The sequence below is a fragment of the Xiphias gladius genome, chromosome 20 (genome assembly GCF_016859285.1).
Source record: "Xiphias gladius isolate SHS-SW01 ecotype Sanya breed wild chromosome 20, ASM1685928v1, whole genome shotgun sequence".
NCBI lineage: Eukaryota > Metazoa > Chordata > Actinopteri > Istiophoriformes > Xiphiidae > Xiphias > Xiphias gladius.
In genome coordinates, this window is record NC_053419.1 from 12262873 (window position 1) to 12282400 (window position 19528).

At 37.4% G+C, this 19528-nt stretch overlaps 2 protein-coding genes across 2 annotated transcripts; both read left to right on the plus strand.

Annotated features, from left to right (window-relative positions):
- The first annotated feature begins 1221 nt into the window (after nucleotides 1-1221).
- On the plus strand, nucleotides 1222-12645 carry scarb2c (scavenger receptor class B, member 2c). Its single transcript, XM_040158000.1, has 12 exons — nucleotides 1222-1449; nucleotides 2530-2687; nucleotides 3968-4112; nucleotides 4612-4803; nucleotides 5026-5117; nucleotides 5714-5833; nucleotides 6798-6976; nucleotides 7185-7303; nucleotides 8660-8733; nucleotides 9191-9242; nucleotides 10439-10591; nucleotides 11260-12645. The coding sequence occupies exons 1-12, from the start codon at nucleotides 1327-1329 to the stop codon at nucleotides 11296-11298; spliced, it is 1446 nt and encodes a 481-aa protein (XP_040013934.1). The 5' UTR covers nucleotides 1222-1326; the 3' UTR covers nucleotides 11299-12645.
- Nucleotides 12646-14294: 1649 nt separating this feature from the next.
- On the plus strand, nucleotides 14295-14948 carry LOC120806685 (liver-expressed antimicrobial peptide 2). Its single transcript, XM_040158060.1, has 3 exons — nucleotides 14295-14371; nucleotides 14537-14676; nucleotides 14927-14948. The coding sequence occupies exons 1-3, from the start codon at nucleotides 14306-14308 to the stop codon at nucleotides 14946-14948; spliced, it is 228 nt and encodes a 75-aa protein (XP_040013994.1). The 5' UTR covers nucleotides 14295-14305.
- Nucleotides 14949-19528: the final 4580 nt, after the last annotated feature.

Sequence of the window (19528 nt, forward strand, 5' to 3'; positions counted from 1 at the left end):
ACACAGATAAATAGGTCAGTGAGTTTAGGCAAGGTGTGGCCCCTTTTATATGACATTTTGACTCAACAAGTACTATGACTCCAGTTTACAGAGCAGCAAAGAATGTAGGCAATGGCACGAAGTCTTAATAAATGTTGAGACATTGACATCTAGTGGAGAATGTATTTACTACATTGTTGTTTTGCGAAATGAATACTGGCGCAAAAATGAGCTGTGCCCCCATATGACACGTTCCCTTTAGTAATTTAAACACTGTTGTGGGTCCCTATACAAGACATATAGACAGGACAGGTAATAATCCAGGACCCACTCTGCTGGTTCGGTAATCCAGCCTTGACCCTACACTAAAATGCTATAGTAGCAATAATCAGCTTCTTAGCATAATAGCATAATCTGCTAGTTTTCATTTTTATAAGAACAATGATGCAATACACGTAGGTAGCCAAAGCATAACCTGAGTTTTGATAGGGTTATGGAAACTTTCAAACTGTTGGCTTGTATTGTCACGTGAGAGGATTCGTTTGATGTAATTTTAGTGAAATATATGTTTATCTCAATGAATTTTGGTGGCCTCACATTAAGACTCAAACAGTTGCCGACATTACCACAGCATTGTGGTAAAATGGACATTTTCCTGGTTTCATGGAAAACCAGTGATTATTTATTGTTTCTCACATTTTTGCCGCTTTTTTGTCTTTAATTTTTTCTTAGTGCGTCAACAAATAAATTCAAAGCCAGTTATTTATCTCATACGAATCCATACTACGGTATTATATGTACATCAATGTTTTTTTCGTGTTTGAAACAAAATAGTCCACAAAAAGGTTCCGACTGAGGTTGGTTGAATGATGTTACTGTCATGTGATTAAAAACAAAGAGTGTTCATCTTGCAAGATAGACACTGCGCTGCATTTTAGCTTTAACAACCAGTTTATGTGGAAAAACGTCATTCTGTCTACCACTAAAAGGTTGTTGGAGCACTGTCACTTTTCAGCATTATTCAACTTACATAGGCTATTTTAAACACAATTCTGCGGTGTATCCGTCACGGTCTAATGTTCCAGGGCGCGGTTGACTGTCAAGGAAAGCGGAAGGGGTAATAGTGAACTATTTCATTCCGGATGTGTATCTTTGCATCGCCGAGCAAGGTCCTGGGATATCAAAACAAACACACACACACACACACACACACACACACACACAGAGAGAGAGAGAGAGAGAGAGACAGACAGACAGACAGACAAACAGACAGGCACGCACAGTAGCTAATGTCAGTGAACGCTTACTGAAAGCTCTAGCTGACACTGACCATCCTGCTGTCTCATCATGCTTCTAAAATCATGCTGCATTTACAGCACCGGAATTTTTTCTATGCTGTTTTTGTTCACTGGCATTTCTTTGGTCTTGTCTAACGTGTTTCCACATTTTGTGCAGTCGATGGTTAAAAAGGTAAGCATCTTTTTCAGGCTAAAGTTTTTTTTTTTAAAAGGGCGTTAACGACAGTTGCCCGGTTAGCTATCATTGGACATTTCAGCGACAGCTAATGGTAGCTCACTTAGCTTGATTTGACAAAACAGCAAAGCCACAGTCTTAGATGCTGTGTTTCGGGAAAAAATGTAGCTGAACGGCTCTGTAGCTCTTCAGCTTGCTTAGGAAGTTGAATGTTTTACAAATGACTTGCATTCAGAAATGTGATCTCAGACAACTCACTAAGCTGCTGCTGCCGATACTGACACAGACAACACGTTCGAAGTCAGTTTAATGAACAATGTTCTCAGCTGTCAGAGGGGTACTGCTATGTATGTTAACATTAAAATGAAATATCGGAGGAAATTTGGGTGACACTTTAACTCCCCGTTTCCCCTTTACAAGCAGTATACACATATTAGCTAGCTAATAAATGGTTTTAATAAGCACACTAATGTAGCTATACGCAGCTATAAAGATATTTAAAGTTTTAATTAAGGTAAAGCATTTTTTCAACAATTATAAATTATCATCTGTCTTTAACCATATTGTTATTCATTATCTGTGTATATACGAGCTCCCACGTGTGCAACGCTTATAGCTATTAACAAATACATTGATAAACAGTTATATCCACTAACAACTACATTCTATTCTGCTATAAATAATTTATTTAATTCTTATATAGTATTTAGAAATTATGAATAGGGGAACTTAATAGGTTGTTAAATATTGTATGTCACTAGCATTTATATGATCATCATAAACTCTGCATAGTTTTACATATTCAAAACAGCATCACCTGGAAATCTGCCTTAGTCTTTTTCACAGTTATTTTGCTTTCTATTCCTGCATATCGATAACCTCACCTTATTTGGCCTACTGTAATGTGAACTAAATTGCATATCGTGACACCTCACCCACAGCTAACAGCAGGTTTATGCAGCAGTGATGTTTATCACATGACGTGAAGACACCTTAGTCAGCATAAGTTCGGTCTGAAGTCACACGTTTTTTTCGACTGTGCAAGATAAGTAACGCACTGACCTTTGTCCCCCATAGGAAGTAGTTTTGAAGAATGACACAGAGGCATTTGAGGCATGGGAGAATCCACCGGCACCTATCTACATGCAGTTTTACTTCTTTAATCTGACCAATCCCCTGGAGGTACTGGATGGGGACAGGCCCGCAGTGGTGGAGATTGGACCATATACGTACAGGTGAGAGTGGAACAGGAGACAGGCTGCAATTTTGGTTCTCTATTCGTCTGTTCAATAAAACAGAAGTGCAGATGTCACAATAAGAAGACAAGCCACTGAGTCCTAGAGGAGGGGAAGCAAAAACTATTGTACTCAAGATGCTTCATGATGTACACATGAACAAAAAGTAACCGAAAAAGCCAAATTTTCAAATCGGTTAAAAAAAAAAAAAAAATCAAAAGTCATTTACATACAATCACTTACAACTATTTTTGGGCTGAGTACAAAGTTTGGGCTGTCTAGTACCCCAACGTGTTGCAGCTGTACATATACAGCTCACACAATGGAAACAAAGTCTGTCATCCTACAAGGTAGAAAAGTGCCAAAAAGCTGATGATTAGATTAACTTAAACACAAAGAGGAAAGACAGGACTCAAAGATCCACAGGGCAACGTTACCGTCTTTTTAGAAACAACATTGATAGTTTGCAGGGGCAAATCTGGAGAGATAGTAGTGCGGTCCTGTCTCTGGCTAGCTTGAAAAAGCATGTTCGTCTCTGGACATGGCACTGACAGACACAGTAGCTTTGTTTGAAATACGAATTGCATCTGAGACATATTTATATTTTTACTTCCTTATTTTCTGCCAAAAAAAGCATTTCATTATGTCAATTTAGCATTATTGTGCCTTGAAATTGTCCTGTGACCCATTAATCACCCAGTCCATACTTGCAGAATCCTGAAGTTCATATTATCCTGTAAAACCAGCTTTGGTAGATATTTTACCCTAGTTGAGATGTGTTTGTTTTTTTTTGTTTTTTTTCCCTAATGTTTTGTTGGCACTGAATTTCACTGAATCATTTAAACTGAGCAGTTTGAGGAGTTGTTGATAAAAGGCCACTATTACTCACTTTCCTGGTATATTTAGGTCAGATATAAAATATGATTTTAATGATAGAACTTTACAGTAATAGTCTTTTCTCTGTAGTCTGAGGTGTGGATATTGTAGATATAGTAAATGTGAGACTCTTGGCCATGGAAAGGTTGTTCATGGTGGAAAAAAAAAATATAACCATCCTAACTTCATGTATTGTATGATGCTAATGTAAAGTTGTGTTTAATATTGCACATAGGACTTTGGGAGATTGATATTGTATGTAGAAACAGAGAGGTATAAAATCCTCCTGGACAAACTTATATTTTGCTGCAGCACGGTGACAAGGAACTTGTTGTCATGTCGAACTATCAATAGTGAACCTCCTTCAACCTTAACCCAGTTGACTGTTATATTTTTCTACACAGGGAGTACCGGCCGATGGAGCAGGTAAACTTCCAGGATAATGGCACTAAAGTAACAGCTGTCAACACTAAAACCTACATATTCCAGCGTAACATGTCAAGAGGTCCCGAGAGTGACCTAATCAGGACAGTCAACATCCCTGCTATGGTGAGCCAAAAAAGAAAGGTTGTTTGATAATACATTATGGAGTCACAGTAGTTTTATTTTCTAGTGTTATTTATTAATGTTATCGAGTAGCAACATACCAACAAGGAAATGTGTTGTATTAATATTTTAGGAGTTTGTAGTATTTAGTAATATTTTTAAGGTAAGAGAGGATTAATACGTCCTCCATGTAACTAAATGGGGACCACATTCCTTTGAAACAAATAATAAGTGTACCTAACCTAATATGAAAATCTAATAACTAACTGTATCTAACTATCTTATTCCTCGTGGATATGATTTCCTTTTACTGTTACAAAGCACTCAGGCTGATAGTATGTTGTGTTTTTAATGTGCTTGTCATGTGAACTGCCCTATAGGTTTTTTAAAATGTTACTTTAGTAAATGTTTCACTATATTACTTGGTATTTTTTAATGGAACTTGTGCAGTTTATCGCTTTACACAACAGGTTGTCTTTAACTAGACTCCCCCCCCTGGTAGACGGTGATGGAGAGATTCAAGGACGAGTCTATCGTGGCCAATCTGATCGCCTCCTACATGAAGGCCACTGCGGTAGGCCTGTTCACCACCCGCACAGTTGGAGAGCTGCTGTGGGGATATGAAGATGCCCTGCTCAAGGCCCTCCAAACTTTAAAACCTGAGCTGGATGATGTTTTCGGACTCTTCTATAAGGTCTCATTTAAGCACTTCAGCACATAATAGTTAGTTCATATTCATTAAGTGGTACAAACGATATAAAATAAGCAGAGACATTTATTAAAATCACACAACATAATGAGTTTCTGTTTAATTGTATAGACCCTCATGGGACCAGCTGTTCCCTTGGGGCTGTTTTGGCTTTCTTGCGTGAAAGCTGTTCGTTTAAATTTTCCTTTTTTTTTTTTTTTCTTACAGAGCAATGCATCCAATGATGGTGAATATGTATTTTTCACTGGCCAGCAAAACTACGAGGACTTTGCTAGAGTGGATACATGGAACGGCGAAAGGTAATTGCCTCCACTCACCTCTGGCATAAAATAACAGAATTATCTATTACTCTGTAAATCCAAACAATGGGAATCATTGATTACATGGATTTTAAATGGATGGTAAGAAATTATTGTATCAGACAGGAATGGGATCAAAGCTTGTTTCATCACAGTTGATGTTTCATTGTTTCTGGGCCTGTCTTTATAATGATTAATGAAGTGATTATTCAGGTTCATTAGTTAGTTAAAGCCACTCTCATACAGTATCTGTCTGTTAAATATGTACCTACAGACAACAGATGGTTAGCTCAGCTTAGCACAAAACCCAAAATGTTGAACTATTCCTTTAACACACAATAGGACTGCTGTTCAGCAAAAGCACCAGTAGCTTTAGCCAAGCTTCTCCTGACCTAAAAACATTTTCAGTCTTGACCTACTGCAAGCCCACACTATTTAAAACATTTAAAAAACATATTTCTTGCCTTAAAAATAGGTTAGCAGTCCTAGGAAAAGTGATGGAATGCTTGAATGCTGGGCAGTCTAAATGCCTGCAACACCTTGATTTTTAAATATATAAATGACACACTGATTAGAATTTTTGTGCATGCGTACAGCTCGCTGAATTGGTGGACATCTGATGAGTGCAACATGATTAATGGAACCAACGGAGCATCTTTCCATCCTATCATCAGCAAGAATGAAGTGCTCTACATGTTCTCCTCTGACCTGTGCCGGTGAGTGGACGGCAAAGTGATCTACAGATGGCTTAAATAAATACTTTATGTTCACCAGTGTTGCTCGGCAAGCACCCAATCATTATATATATTTATCTATAGATTATATGCTCAGATGAAGCTCTAGTTGATGTTACAGTTACATACAGTAGTATTCCCTAAAGTGATGGATGGGAATCTCATTGGCTGCTAAAATGTTTATTAAAGGCAAAGTCCCTTTCAGATAATCCAGGGTTATTTTTTTCTGAAAATGTCAAGGGTTTGAATTTAGTTTGGAAATTGTCACAGCGGTTTTGTGACTTTATGTTGAACTTTGGCTTTCATTTTATTTGTCTATTTAGCACAGCTGAGCATTAAATGCTCTTATGTGGACAGCTTTACAGTGGGTAATGTGAAAGGGATTTCAGTCAGGTGTGTTTTTTTGCTTTTTCTTTTGCTGAAAATTATTTTTCTGGTATTACATATCCACCTGACTTGACTTGGCTATTAAAACAGCTTCCCCTCAATCATCCTGAGAATGTCTTCCTAAGCTTTTCCCCCTGCATTATTCAGGTCTGGATATCGGATTAATGATCCAAATTTAGCCTGGCTTTTTGCATTGCTGGTCGCTGTTAGCCTCTTGAGTGAAATCACTGCTAATGTTGATACCCATTAAGTGCCTCTTAAAGCACATAATATCAGCTCTCTTTGACTGTTCACACATCAGAACTGTGAGTGCAGCAAATGCACATCAACTCATTCTTACCGAGGTTGTGAAAAGACAGGTCTATGGTTTATGAGGCAGTAAGATGCTAAGACAAACTCTGAAAAATTTGTTTGTGCCATACAGGATTTCAGTAAATCAGCTTACCACAGAGCTCATGTACAAAAAGAATGCAAACCTTCCCTGTTTTGTTGCACTTTGAGCTTTATGGAATTTATTTTTACCTGCAAAGGTTAACCAGCACCTGACTCTATTTCTAAGGTCTCTGTACGCTTTGTATGAGGAGGATGTGACAGTGAAGGGGATCCCTGGGTATCGCTTTGTTCCCCCCAGTGAGGTGTTTGCAAATCTGACCGTGAACCCAGCAAACGCAGGCTTCTGTGTCCCTGCTGGAAATTGCCTGGGCTCTGGCGTGCTGAATGTCAGCGCATGTAAACAAGGTGGGAAGAGCATTAAGCAGCTGGTTTACATGATAAAAAGAAAAAAACAAATGCTTCATTGTGTCACATAGACAAATGTTCTTTAGAAAGCTGTTTCGTCATGAGTGAAATGCAGTCTTGGGCTTTCACCAGGATTGGGGTTTTTCTGCATCTGCCTTGCTTAATGTCCTCCGTAATGTTATTGTGGCTGAATCTTTCGTGTGTTTAGGAGCTCCCATCATAATGTCTTCACCACACTTCTACCAAGCAGATGAGAAATTTGTTGAGGATATATTTGGCATGAATCCTGACAAGGAGCAGCATGAGACTACAATTGATATAAATCCGGTAGGTAACAAAACTTCCATACTTAAATAATAAATTTATGTACATGTTCTTAGCCTTTCTTAACATTATACACGCAGGTTTTTAATATTTAAGTCATAAGTTTTTACTGTACAAAAATTAGTAGCAATGTAGAAAGCTGATTTGAAATTTGACACAGTGACAGTTACATTCATGTTAACCACTAGATGGTGTACTATCTCAGTTTTGTAACTGCAAGCCTATGGTTATCCACCTCTATAAATACTGGTTAAAAATTAAAGAAGGTGTCATGGTACGGAGCTGTCACCAAAGATAAGCTCTAACAACTGTTCATTTTACAGCATATTACAAACGAGCCTATCGTAAAACGGTGATAAAGAAAATCAAACTGAAAAACACTTCCACGAGAACAGCGTGTGGCTCGATGTCTTTTCATCGTTATGGAATCCTGTGAATACATCACTATTTAAAAAGCAACTCTGCAAATATAAACTACCTATTGAAATTAAGTACATTTGTGACACAAATACAGTCTCTATATTCACTTTTGTTATGCGGTGTTTGTGCCAGTGGTTGATATTGCACCACCCGACAACATTTAAAGTCATTGAAATTGATGAGAGATAATGCTTATTGGTAATTGCTCATTGGTAATTATTCTATAATAGTTCAGCCACCAATGGACGTTTCCTAATAATTGTAAAAATGGGAGCTAATAAATTGCTTATAATGCATGACCCCTGTAACAGTTTATTTTCTCTGGTCCTGAATATGACACACTTTGAATGCTGCAAGAAAGCAGACTGACTATGAAGAAAAAAAATAAATCACGTTCACTTCTTTTATAGTCGCATGTAAGGTGGTAGCATCATAAGTTCAAAGGGAATCTCTGAACCCAGTAAATTAGCTACTGTTGTCTGTTTATCCTCCTTCCTATATTGTAATCTTCACTGTGCCACCGCCTGAGATTATAGAGACTGAGCAAAGTCCTTTTACATCTGTCGTAAACACTCGGTTGTGACACCCTGAACATCTTCATGTGTAGAGCGAACCACCTTGACTGCCAACGTCAGGGCTGTGATTTTCACTTGGATCACCTACCATAAAGATGTATGTGGATATTTCCCTGTTAAGGCAATCACAAACATATGTGTAGGTTAGTGTCCAAAAATACATTTACTTCAAAAATATTTGCATTATAAAGATCTTGAACATAACACGTAGTATCTTGGTTATTGGTACAGAATATGCTATTATGAGGCGTAACTGTTCATACACCAGTAGCGAGAGGTCTAAGTATAGTTCTGCACACTGGTCAGCACTGCTGAGTTCCTCTTAAACCATGCATTCCTGGCAAAGTTTAAATGTGTTTTGCAGCTAACAGGAATCATTCTGCAAGCAGCAAAGCGGCTCCAGGTCAACGTGTATGTAGAGAAAATTCCCACCTTCAGGTAATCAGTTCATGGATTTCATCAGTATCTAGTTACTGCCTGGCAATTTGGTAACTGCTGTATTTTTTCATAAAAATCCCCTACATCATATTGGCTTTAAAAGAAGCTGTAACTGCTGTATGACTACCTAAGTGTGGGTAGGGTTGCCAGTAAGATAACTGTAAAGCAATTATGTCACCATCATCATAATTAATGGACTTTGGGACTTTCGTGGCTCATTTGTTATGCGTCTACTTGTTATCTGAAGGAAAAAACAGCAAGATAATCTTGAGTCTAGACCTCACAGGTGTTATCAAATGTTAAAATTAAATGTACACTATGCTGTAAATGTACACATCGAGCAGCAGGCCCAGGGAGGCAGGACATCATTTGTTCTCTGAATATCTTTGCAATTTATTCATTAACTCATAAGCGGGTGTTCAAACATTGTGAATAATTCTTACTTAATTTTTTTCAGTCAAACAGGAAACGTGAGGACAGTGGTTTTTCCTGTGGTGTACTTAAATGAGGTACAAACACACACACACACACACACACACACACACACACACACACACAAATACCTTTTTTAGTCTGGGTTTTTTCAGTCATATACTGAACACTGGTTGGCAAACAGAAAATAAACCCCCATCAGTCATCCAAATCCAATACAAATTTATTCCATATTCAAAGGGTAAAGAGTGGCATCTGTCTGCCAACAATTTATAGTTTTTTTTAGTTTCATATAAATTATTGCAGACAAAACTAATGGAACATCTTATACTAGTAGACCCACATTTAAATTTTTTGTATTTATTTTGTTGATAAGGTTCTGGTAAGTGTTGCTGATTGACTCAGACAGTGATTTGTTTGTAAATTGGATTTGTGTTATTCCAGAGGACTACCAATATCATTTTAGTTGAATTAAGTTTCAGTAATTTTTATACATCCCCAATATGTTTTTGTATTTTAAAATTAAAAACTTTGTTAAATCTAGCATGGAGTCAGGCTAATGGCTGTTCATTCTGATAAGACATGTTGTAGATGTGGCATTAAAACGTTTTTGTTAGGTGACCGTTTGCAAGTAGAGCCTAATTCAAAGACCCACTCTTACGAAACCAATTAACTTACTGTATGGAGGCAAAGAAAGGTCATAATAATTATAAATTTTTTAAGTAACTGAATTGAACAACTACTGAATACTGAATCCATAGCATTGCAGTATTTTAATTTAAAAGCATTTATAAAGTTACGTGGTTTGAATTATCCTCTATGAACTGTACAAAAGTTTTGTAAATTTAGAAAATGTTCTTTTTTTTTTTTTAGGGGTGGGTCATCGTGAATTTAGGTGTATGATTTTTAAATTTTGAAGAATCTGACTTTGTGGGCCCTAAAATACATAAATAATACATAAAATACATAATATCAAGTTTTTCAAATTATGCAACTTAAGTAAGAAATTTCAAATTGGCGAAATTAAACTACATAATTTCTGACAGATGTTTTAAAAAAGTGTTCAGCAGTGGTTAAATCTCATGATTAGGTACTCAGTTGCTCGTAAAACTCAAATTCTTAAGGCCTTCTCTGCTTTCATAAACTTGGCCCCAAACCATTGCAAACATGAAATGAGAGAATATTTAGTTTACTGGTTACTCTAACAGATAACCTGTCCCCGTCAGAGTTTTCTTTGTTCAGTGTTTTTATATGTTATCTCACCTCTTCTCAGAGCGTCGTCATCGACGACACGTCGGTCATGAAGCTGCATGTGATTGCTGTCGAGCAGAATGTCGTGGAGAACATTCCGTTCATGCTGATTGGTCTCGGCATCGTCCTGGGAGGAATCTTCATGTTCCTGATGTGTCGACAGAAGGTCCCTGAGGTGAGTGTTTGAGATGGACATTGATGAGTGTGTGACACCATTAGAGCGACAACTAAAAAAAAAAAAATGAAAAAAAAATTGAAAAATGCCCATTATGACGTCAAAACCCAAAGATATTCAACATGAAATAAAATAAAACAGAGAAGGACCAGGGCTTCACATTTAGAAACTGGTCTCATGAATATTTGCTATTTTTGCTTGAACCATTAACCGATTATCGAAATTGTTGTTGATTAATCTTCTGTCAATCGGCTAATCGATTATGCGGTCATATGATATGTGATCCGGTAGAAAAGTCTTTTTAATCTGAGTATGTTTTTTTTTATGTAATTGTTGGTTTTGTGTTAAATATGTATAATTGTACATTATTAGAAATCGTATATCATTACATCCCTATGTCCTGATCAATTTTTTAAATTTATACTTAACTTTAGTATTGGGGATACCAAGTCCAATCTGATACTTGTATTTACATTACTTAAATGTTGATTAAATAACTTATGTATCTGACACATTAAAATAATGTGTCAGAACACTTGATCCCACATCTTATTTTTGATGAGAACACAAGCAAGCTGAGGTTGAGAAAAACACAGCAGAGTACAGTAATGAAAGGATCAAATTTTGATCGGCATTAACATGTTCTGTGTCTGGTTTCACTTTTTCAGAGTACTGCTGCTGAACGACAGCCCCTGCTCTCAACATAGCACCAAACAGAATGTGAAAAGAAGACTTATAAACCAGAATTTCAAGGGTTCAATGGATCTGCAGTTTTTACCATTAACTCCTGAGTAACAGTTTCACAGTTTCCATTGTTTACTAAAATTCCACTTTTTAAGATGGTTTTTAATCTCATGGTTTTAGGAAACAAAGTGAAGTGAAATCTTTGTGTTATTTGTTACAGGGTTGGGACTAATGTCTTCCTCTCAAGTCAGTTGGAATGATGCCAAAACCCCCTTTTTTAAAATTAAATCTTAAATTGCAGAGTCAGCTCAGACCTAATCAAAAGATGTATGTGAATAAGTAGTTCACGGCCAATAGGTGGGATTTTGAGTAGTCTGGTGAGCTTGTTGAGGCGGCAGTAATAAGAAATGCAAGAGAAATGTCTTTCCTCTTTCACAATTTTGTATTTTCAAGGCATAAGCAAAGTGAAAAACCAAGTCAACGTATGCAAAAATACTGATAGCAGAATGTTTGATTCTTAACATGATGAATATTATTTCTTCTCTCAGACAGTGGTTCTCTGTCATTTTGAAATGAGAACTAAGGATTTGAATGTTTAGAGAACCTTTAATCTGATGCTTTTTTGTTTGGACTTATCGCACATTCTCTTGAGGTGTCCTGAGCTCTGAATCGCTCTTGAACTGGATCAGCTTAATTTCAAAATCATGTACTCTGTTGTAGCTTTCAGTGGAAACACAGTCATCTACAGTACGTGTAAACAGTAGGAGGCGGAATAGCAGTCAAACAGTATTACTTCAACAGTAGCAGTATAAAGGGAAGGTTGTTTGCCAGGTGTGGAAGTCTTCTTTTATGATGCCGTAGTTTCTCTCCCCTAATTCCAATATGTTGGCATGAATATGTGATGTTTAATTTCTACTGATATTATGCTAAAATCAGTGTATAAACGGCTTCATGCTGGAGACACTACTGATAAATACTTGCCAAATATAATGTTGTTCGTTTTTAACCACTAGGGGTGGTCTGTGATTTTTATGGTTAAATTCTGAACTTCTAAACAGAATTTTATCAGATTGTTACGACTTTGTTTAAAGTTTGCAGGAAAAAAATGTTGTTTTTGGACTATAGCTGTTTGGATCACTCATTCCTAAAATATAATGGATTTTCTGTCCAGCACTACACTGAATGTCATTATTTGTCTTTTTATTACATGTGTTTCAGAAACATCACTGACAAGCTGTCTTGTGTTAATGTTGTTGTGGAGTTGGTTTTATATGTAAAATCAATATGTAATCACTGTTTACATACTCTTAATAGGTCACGAATCTAACAATTTGCACATTGTCAATTCATCTGCTAAAATTTTAATAAACTTGGTGTATTTCATGTTCTCCGCAGCTGTGTTTGTATTTCCTCCATCACACATTGCAAAATGACTTGATAACGTACTTGGCTCACTTTTTTCCTTTTTCTAAAGAGGGTGTTTACCAAAAAAAGCTTGAATCACCTTTTGAATAACTTCAGAGATTGGTTTGACTAATTTATTATTTGCAGATAGCAGAAAATGGTGTTGAAACTTCTCTAGTAATAGCTGCACTTAATACACACGCATGCACACACACCCCTATTGAATTCAGCCGATGGATCATTATGTAGTAAAACTATACTACTATACATACTATACAACTATATAAACTACACTAAGTATTTTTGAAAGGCTGACACCTACAAACCTACTATATATGTAAATGAATTTTTGTTAGAACTTTTTTTAAAGGGAGGTTGCATTTGAGACTTAACTATACTGTAATTTTCTTCTGAAAGATAAATCTATATCTAGGTTATCCATTGATTTAGCATTGCACCCCTGTAGCATTGCCAGACTCACGATACACAGTTAAAAAAAAGTATCAAAATCAATACAGCAGAACCAGAGATAGCATTTTTTACTCCATGTCTTTTCTTCTTTGTCAGCACCTGGTCGCAAATTACCCATAATGCAACTTGGACGCTGTCGAAAAATCTGCCTTCCAGTACCCAAATATCTCCCCAATTCACACCTTATATCTATAAAAGTAGAAATCTCTAAAACAACTTGTCCTTTTTACTGATGTATTAATCACGTGTGGGTAGTTAGATTTTTTTTTCCAGTTTTGAAAGAGCTGTTTCACCCTTCTTCCATTTGTTATGCTAAGATAAGCTAACTGCCTGCTGACTATAGCCGTACCTTTACCGGACAGACGGGAGTGGTCATCCTGTCATCCAATGAAAAAAATATTGAACTGTTCCTTTAAGGACGTATGCTTTTTATAGTGTCACATTCAAACTTACAGTCACAGCAGTATAACCACAGGTTTGTATTTTTATCTAGTTAGACGCTCAGGTTGGAAGAGGGCTTATTCTCTGCCCCAAGGATAAACCAATGGTCTATTTTTCTCTAATTTTGGCAAACTTCCCTCAATTCCATTTGCCAGAATTTCTCAGCCATTCTTAGGATCCAAACTAGCTGGGGTCAGCTCTTGGACCTGGTTGTTTCTATGTGGAGTTCTCATGTTCTCCCTGTGTTTATATGGGTTTCCTTCAGTTTTCTCCCATAGTCCAAATCGTGCAGCTCAGATGAATTGGAGACTCCAGAGGTGACGTAAATGTATGGATGGGTACGCTACATTTCCACAGTCCATGACACATGTTAAGGCTTCAGTTTACACACCTCCGACGTGGAATTGTCCTCAATTAACAGGTTAAAGTGTACTTTGGCTCCCTGCAGATAAACTTTCACTTCAGTTGTTTTTATAAAACTGATAAGTACCTCTATACAAAGAGGTTTGCATCACTGGCCGTGATTCGAGGTCAGTTCCTCTGCCAAACCTCAGCCTCATTCTTTGACTTAGCACACTGACAAATTAATCTTTGATATCTGTCAGAGGATAACTCCTCCCCAACCCCATTAAAGCCTTTAATACAAGTCGCATGGGACAACACACGAGCCGCACTGCAGAGCAGCATCTAGCTTGAATTTGACCTGCAACCAGCATGAGGACTCTTAAGGAAAAAATCATCATAATATCGGTTTTCCTGTCTTTGATCTGTGCCATTCAGGTAAGTTAATAACCCTTGTGTTACTGTAGACTTTGCTCGATCTCTTCTCTGCTAATACAGCACACCATTTTTAATGTTTTTTTTATTTTTATTTTTTTATTACTGTATAATATATCATGAAGGTCGTCATGAGATCTTAAAAGGTCTTATATTTGACTTTTACAGGTCAATTCCCTGCCTCTGCCTGAACACTTGAATGATTTGATCCGGCGGACCAAACGATCCCTGCTGTGGCGTTGGAACAGCATGAAACCTGTTGGCGCCAGCTGCAGAGATCACTTAGAATGCGCTACAAAACACTGCAGGTACGGCAGAGCTCTCCAGAAATGCTGAAGCCTAAGTAATCACACATTTGGCATTTTAAGGAAACTCAAACGTCAGAACAGTCAGAAGATTGTGTTCTGATAAATTTTATTTACTACTTTTGGGGTCTCTCCTTAATGTTTTGCCATTTACATAAAACCAGATATGTTCCTCCAAATGATGCTATACAATATTAAATAGACATAATATTCCTTTTCTCGATTTTCACATCCAAAAGTATTTCTGCACTAGACAGTATTTGTGCAGTTTGTAAAGTTGGGTCCCCATGCATTTTGCAGGATGTGGAGAAAGTCAGAAAGTAATGGCACTGCAATAAAGTTGCTCCTTTTCTTCACAGGAAAAAAAGATGTGTCCTCTGGATTTACAACTAAAGAAGAGATACACAAACACGACTCAATCAGCGTGATTGTCTACAAAACAAGCACCTACCTGATGGATGGACGCCACCTGTCTCAACATTAACCCTGTATAAAATTATTGCTCTGATATTCTAGGTTGAATTGAAGACATGCTGGATGTTTATCAGTTAAAGTAATTTGATCTGGCACTGCACTGTAGCAAAACCACGCTGTAAAAGCTGGATTCACATAAACAGTAAAATGGCTCTATCTACAATGATACTGTTTTTAGCATTTCATTTCTTTACAAATCTGGCAAAACATTAGACAGGTTGTATTATACATCTGAACAAGTTTCTCGAAAGAAAATACAAATATTCACGAAGAGTTTGTGAGGTGCTCTGGGTTGGTTAATGTTATTATTATATATTTATTTGTACATTCTGTAAATAATGTAAATATGTAAATATACTTGACATTTTTATGAGGTTGTTTTGACAAATATTTGTTTTTCTTTAACTGTAATACAAATTGAAAACCAATTAAAATATTCCTCACAGTTCCCTCTACTCTTTTAATGTACTGGAATAACTAGAAAGTACAAGGAAATCATTCTGTATTTATTGATCCAAGGTCATGCTGGTGGTGATATTTAAGGTCTCAGTAACAAAGGGACAAGCTTTGTCTCACAGCTTTTACATATTTTTAATAATTATTATTTTTGTATTGCTGCTTTTCTATCAAAAGCTCTCGCGATAGAAAATAAAATACCAAAAAATGTTGAATTTCAAATAAATATGAATAAGTATTACATATGTGTGTGAATACTAACAGGAAACTGGTCATAGTTGCTGTGTCAAAGGTCACTTTTATCCTAAAAGGAGTAATTGTGGGAATTTTGACGATATTTTTGACCATATTCATATATCAAATTCTTGCTACTGTGTGGTTTGGAGAAAACAAATGTTATGTCACATGTTGATGAGATGAGCTGATTGTTAAAAAAAGTAATTGACCTCTAATATCTGTCCACTGTAACACTAATATCTGTGACTTAGTCCAGCACTTAAACAGGTTAACATGGTAGGCTTGGGGGGGTTTCCTCTTTCTCACCATGTTGGTATATATGCTCACATACAACATGTTTGATGCTCGGGATTGTGTCCCATGTTTAGCAAATAGTTTGGGTGGGGCTCCTCTCACACCTCTTTTTTCACATCCAGCATGCCTTGAGGCCTCGAGGCCCTCAGCTGTTCCACAGTTGAGAGCCCACGCTACCAGCTTGGAAGCCAGCTGGTAGAGGGGCTAATCCCTGAATGATCCAAAATACACAAGTGCTTATGTTTCTGGAGGTTAACATTTACGTGGAGTCCACCTGAAAGACTTCAAGAAACTTAGGCAAGGAGACAAGCCCTGTCCCTTGGTAAGTGAGGATTCCTTGTTGATACCCACATCATAGAACAGCATTACCTCTATGTCAATTATGGCTTTAGAAGTCAAATTTCCTTAAAATGGGGGTATTCAAATGAAATTTTCACCACTGGAGGGCGAGCTGAGCTGAATATGGCACCAGCACGTTTCTATTGTGACCAACACTGTGCTTTGCACTGTACTAACTGTATTATTTTTATAAACTAATCATTACATCAACGGTTTGCACTGTTAAAAAAATATTTTGAATGGTGAATACTAAATTACAGTCATTTTAGATAACAAAAAATGAAGTTAGAAATGAGAAAATAAGAATTTCAGATCATGAACAGTAATATGATTAGAATGTTATAGAGGTATAATGAATTAATATAATGGGTTTGTTTTCCCCTTAGTAGCCTATATTTTTTGATCACACTATTGTGACCTTATGTATCATATCTCCATTGTGTAGGGATTTTCACAATTGCACTGACTATTTCAACAAGAATGCCAAAATTATTTTGTCAATGATGTGAGGATCGCCGCCATGCTGCCCTTGAAAAAATTTTTTTGTTTTTTTTCAATTTACTTTGAATGGTCAATATTAAATTACGTTTATTCTAAATGATAAAAACTGAAGTTATAAATTAGAAAATATAAATATCCGCTCGTGAACAGTAATATGATCAGAATGTTATAGTGTATTATTAAATATCATTGTGTCATTTTCCTTAGTAGGTTGTATTTTTAATCACTTATAATGTAGTATGTCATATTTGTGACTCATCATTAAACGATACAGGACTCATCATTTCAGGCACTGTGCTGTAACTAGGCTATAAGCTATATGTCTACTCCTGAGGTTTATTTTTATCCTTCTTTTAAAAAAAGGGATGTGCTTACGGGCGTCTGACTCTTTTCCTACCGGGTGCCTCGGATGCTTTGATTGGCGGGGACTCCTCGCTCCTCATTGGCTAAAGCCGCCGTGACGTGTGCGTCTCCGCCGGCCGGAGCGGCGCTGAAGCGGCGGCGTGGGGACAGCTGCCCCTGTCCGGACCTCGGCGTCGGACCGGTTTTTCGTATGAACCTGTATTACAGTCGTAGACTGCCGGGATAAGGCATCGATTTTAATCGCAGATGTCAAGTAATAGAGCTGAAAATATGAGTTTTCTTATGCACATTCCACATGAAAGGTGCGTCGAGCACTCGCGTGATTTTTTTTTTTTTAAAGAAATGTTTGGCTGCGTGATTTTGGACTGAACCGCACCTGCAAATCAAAGTCACCTGGACGAGGCGGATGGATATCACCTTTGACTGACGACTGTCTTCAAGTAGGAGTTAATATTAAATTGTACCAGGAGATGATCCGGTGATGCTGCAAATGCATGGGCGCTTGTTTTTTTTGTGTGTTTTTTTGTAATGTGCTTTCGCTACTTTGGCTTGAAGTCAGTTTTCAACGGTCTCCTGACTGTGTGTGTGTGTGTGTGTGTGTGTGTGTGTGTGTGCGTGTGTGCGTGTGTGTGTGAGTTTGGGAGAGAGAGAGATGCTACTTGTGTCATGGATCGCTCCTTTGGCATGTATGCACACTAAAATCTCTTTCTCGTCCAACATGTCCCACTTTAACACCTTTTGAATAATTCATTTTCATTATGAAAACCGACAAACACACACACACACACACACACACACACAAAGCCATTTCACCATACACAACGGTTTTCCTCCATGACCTTCCCCACCTCTCTGTCTTGACTCAGGATTTAGGTCGAAGATCAGCTCACGTTTAACTACTACCGAGTTCTCACTGCAACTTTTCCTCACATCAGTATAGACCACTATGAGCTGTAATGATGCAGTCACGTTACAGAGAGACATCACTGATAACAAGCAGCATCATGATCTGAGTCTGTGTCCAAGCAAAACAGACACAACAACACCGCTTGTTCCACAGACTCGTCTCTTCCACAGAGCCACAGCCTCATCCTTCATGTGAGATGGCTAACGTGACCCGACAGACATTTCCAGTGAAATAATTCAGTTAATCACGAGCATCTCAGTGTGCTCCAGTACCCAGAGGACAGAGCTGTATGCCAGAGATATTTATGCTGCAAGCATGAGGGGACTTCCATCCTATCCACTGTGCGGGGAAATTGTTAGTCCTCTGTAGACAGCTAGTCAGTCCCACTGCCCTACTTTGCTGTGGTATTGAACTACTGAACTGTTGGAAATTAAGCAGGGACGGGAGAAATCAAGATTCAATGCAAAGCGGCCTCACCTTAATTATAGTATCATATTACATTACCAGAGACAATAATCTCAATAATTACATGTTAACATACTGATATAAAATGATTTAATGACAAACAAAACTTTTTTTTTTTCCCTTACATTTTTTCCCTCACACCTACACATCCACTAGGAGCAGCTTGGGATTCAGTGACTTGTTCAAGGACAAGACACCAACGCTATGATTAAGGGCCTACGTGCTCTACCTCCTGAGCTACAGCCATAAGAAAGATACTTTTATGCGGAGCTTTGCAATTCAGTGTCAAACAGTAGTCTGTTTTTTTGGTTTTTTTTTAAGCAATGGGTTAATGGCTAATCACATTTAAATATAACAATACCTTCAAATTGAGTCATATCTGAAGGAATAAAAACAGACTGTCCGCCAATTTTTAAAATTTTTTTTTAAATATTTGTTGTTTGAAATTGGGCTCTACAGAAGGTTCACCCGAAAATGTCGGATGTTGTTATTCTAGCAATGGGATGACAAAGAGGATTTACATCGTCATGGTCTTGTGCAACAGATGTTTAGATTGTTTACACGTTATGCCCAGACAGTAGCACACCAGTCTGACAGCCACGAACTGACACCTCTGTAACACACAAAGCCCAAACACTGTCTTAAGACAGAAGTTTTTGCATCTAAAATATTTAATTTTCTGAACACGATTTTCAGTCCACTATTAATTTGCAGCTATGTAATACTGTTGAAGGCAGATATCGGTAACTGGTGGTGGTTGCATCCTAGCAATATTGTTTTTATAACTGATGAATGGATGATTTTCGTCTTTATCCACTT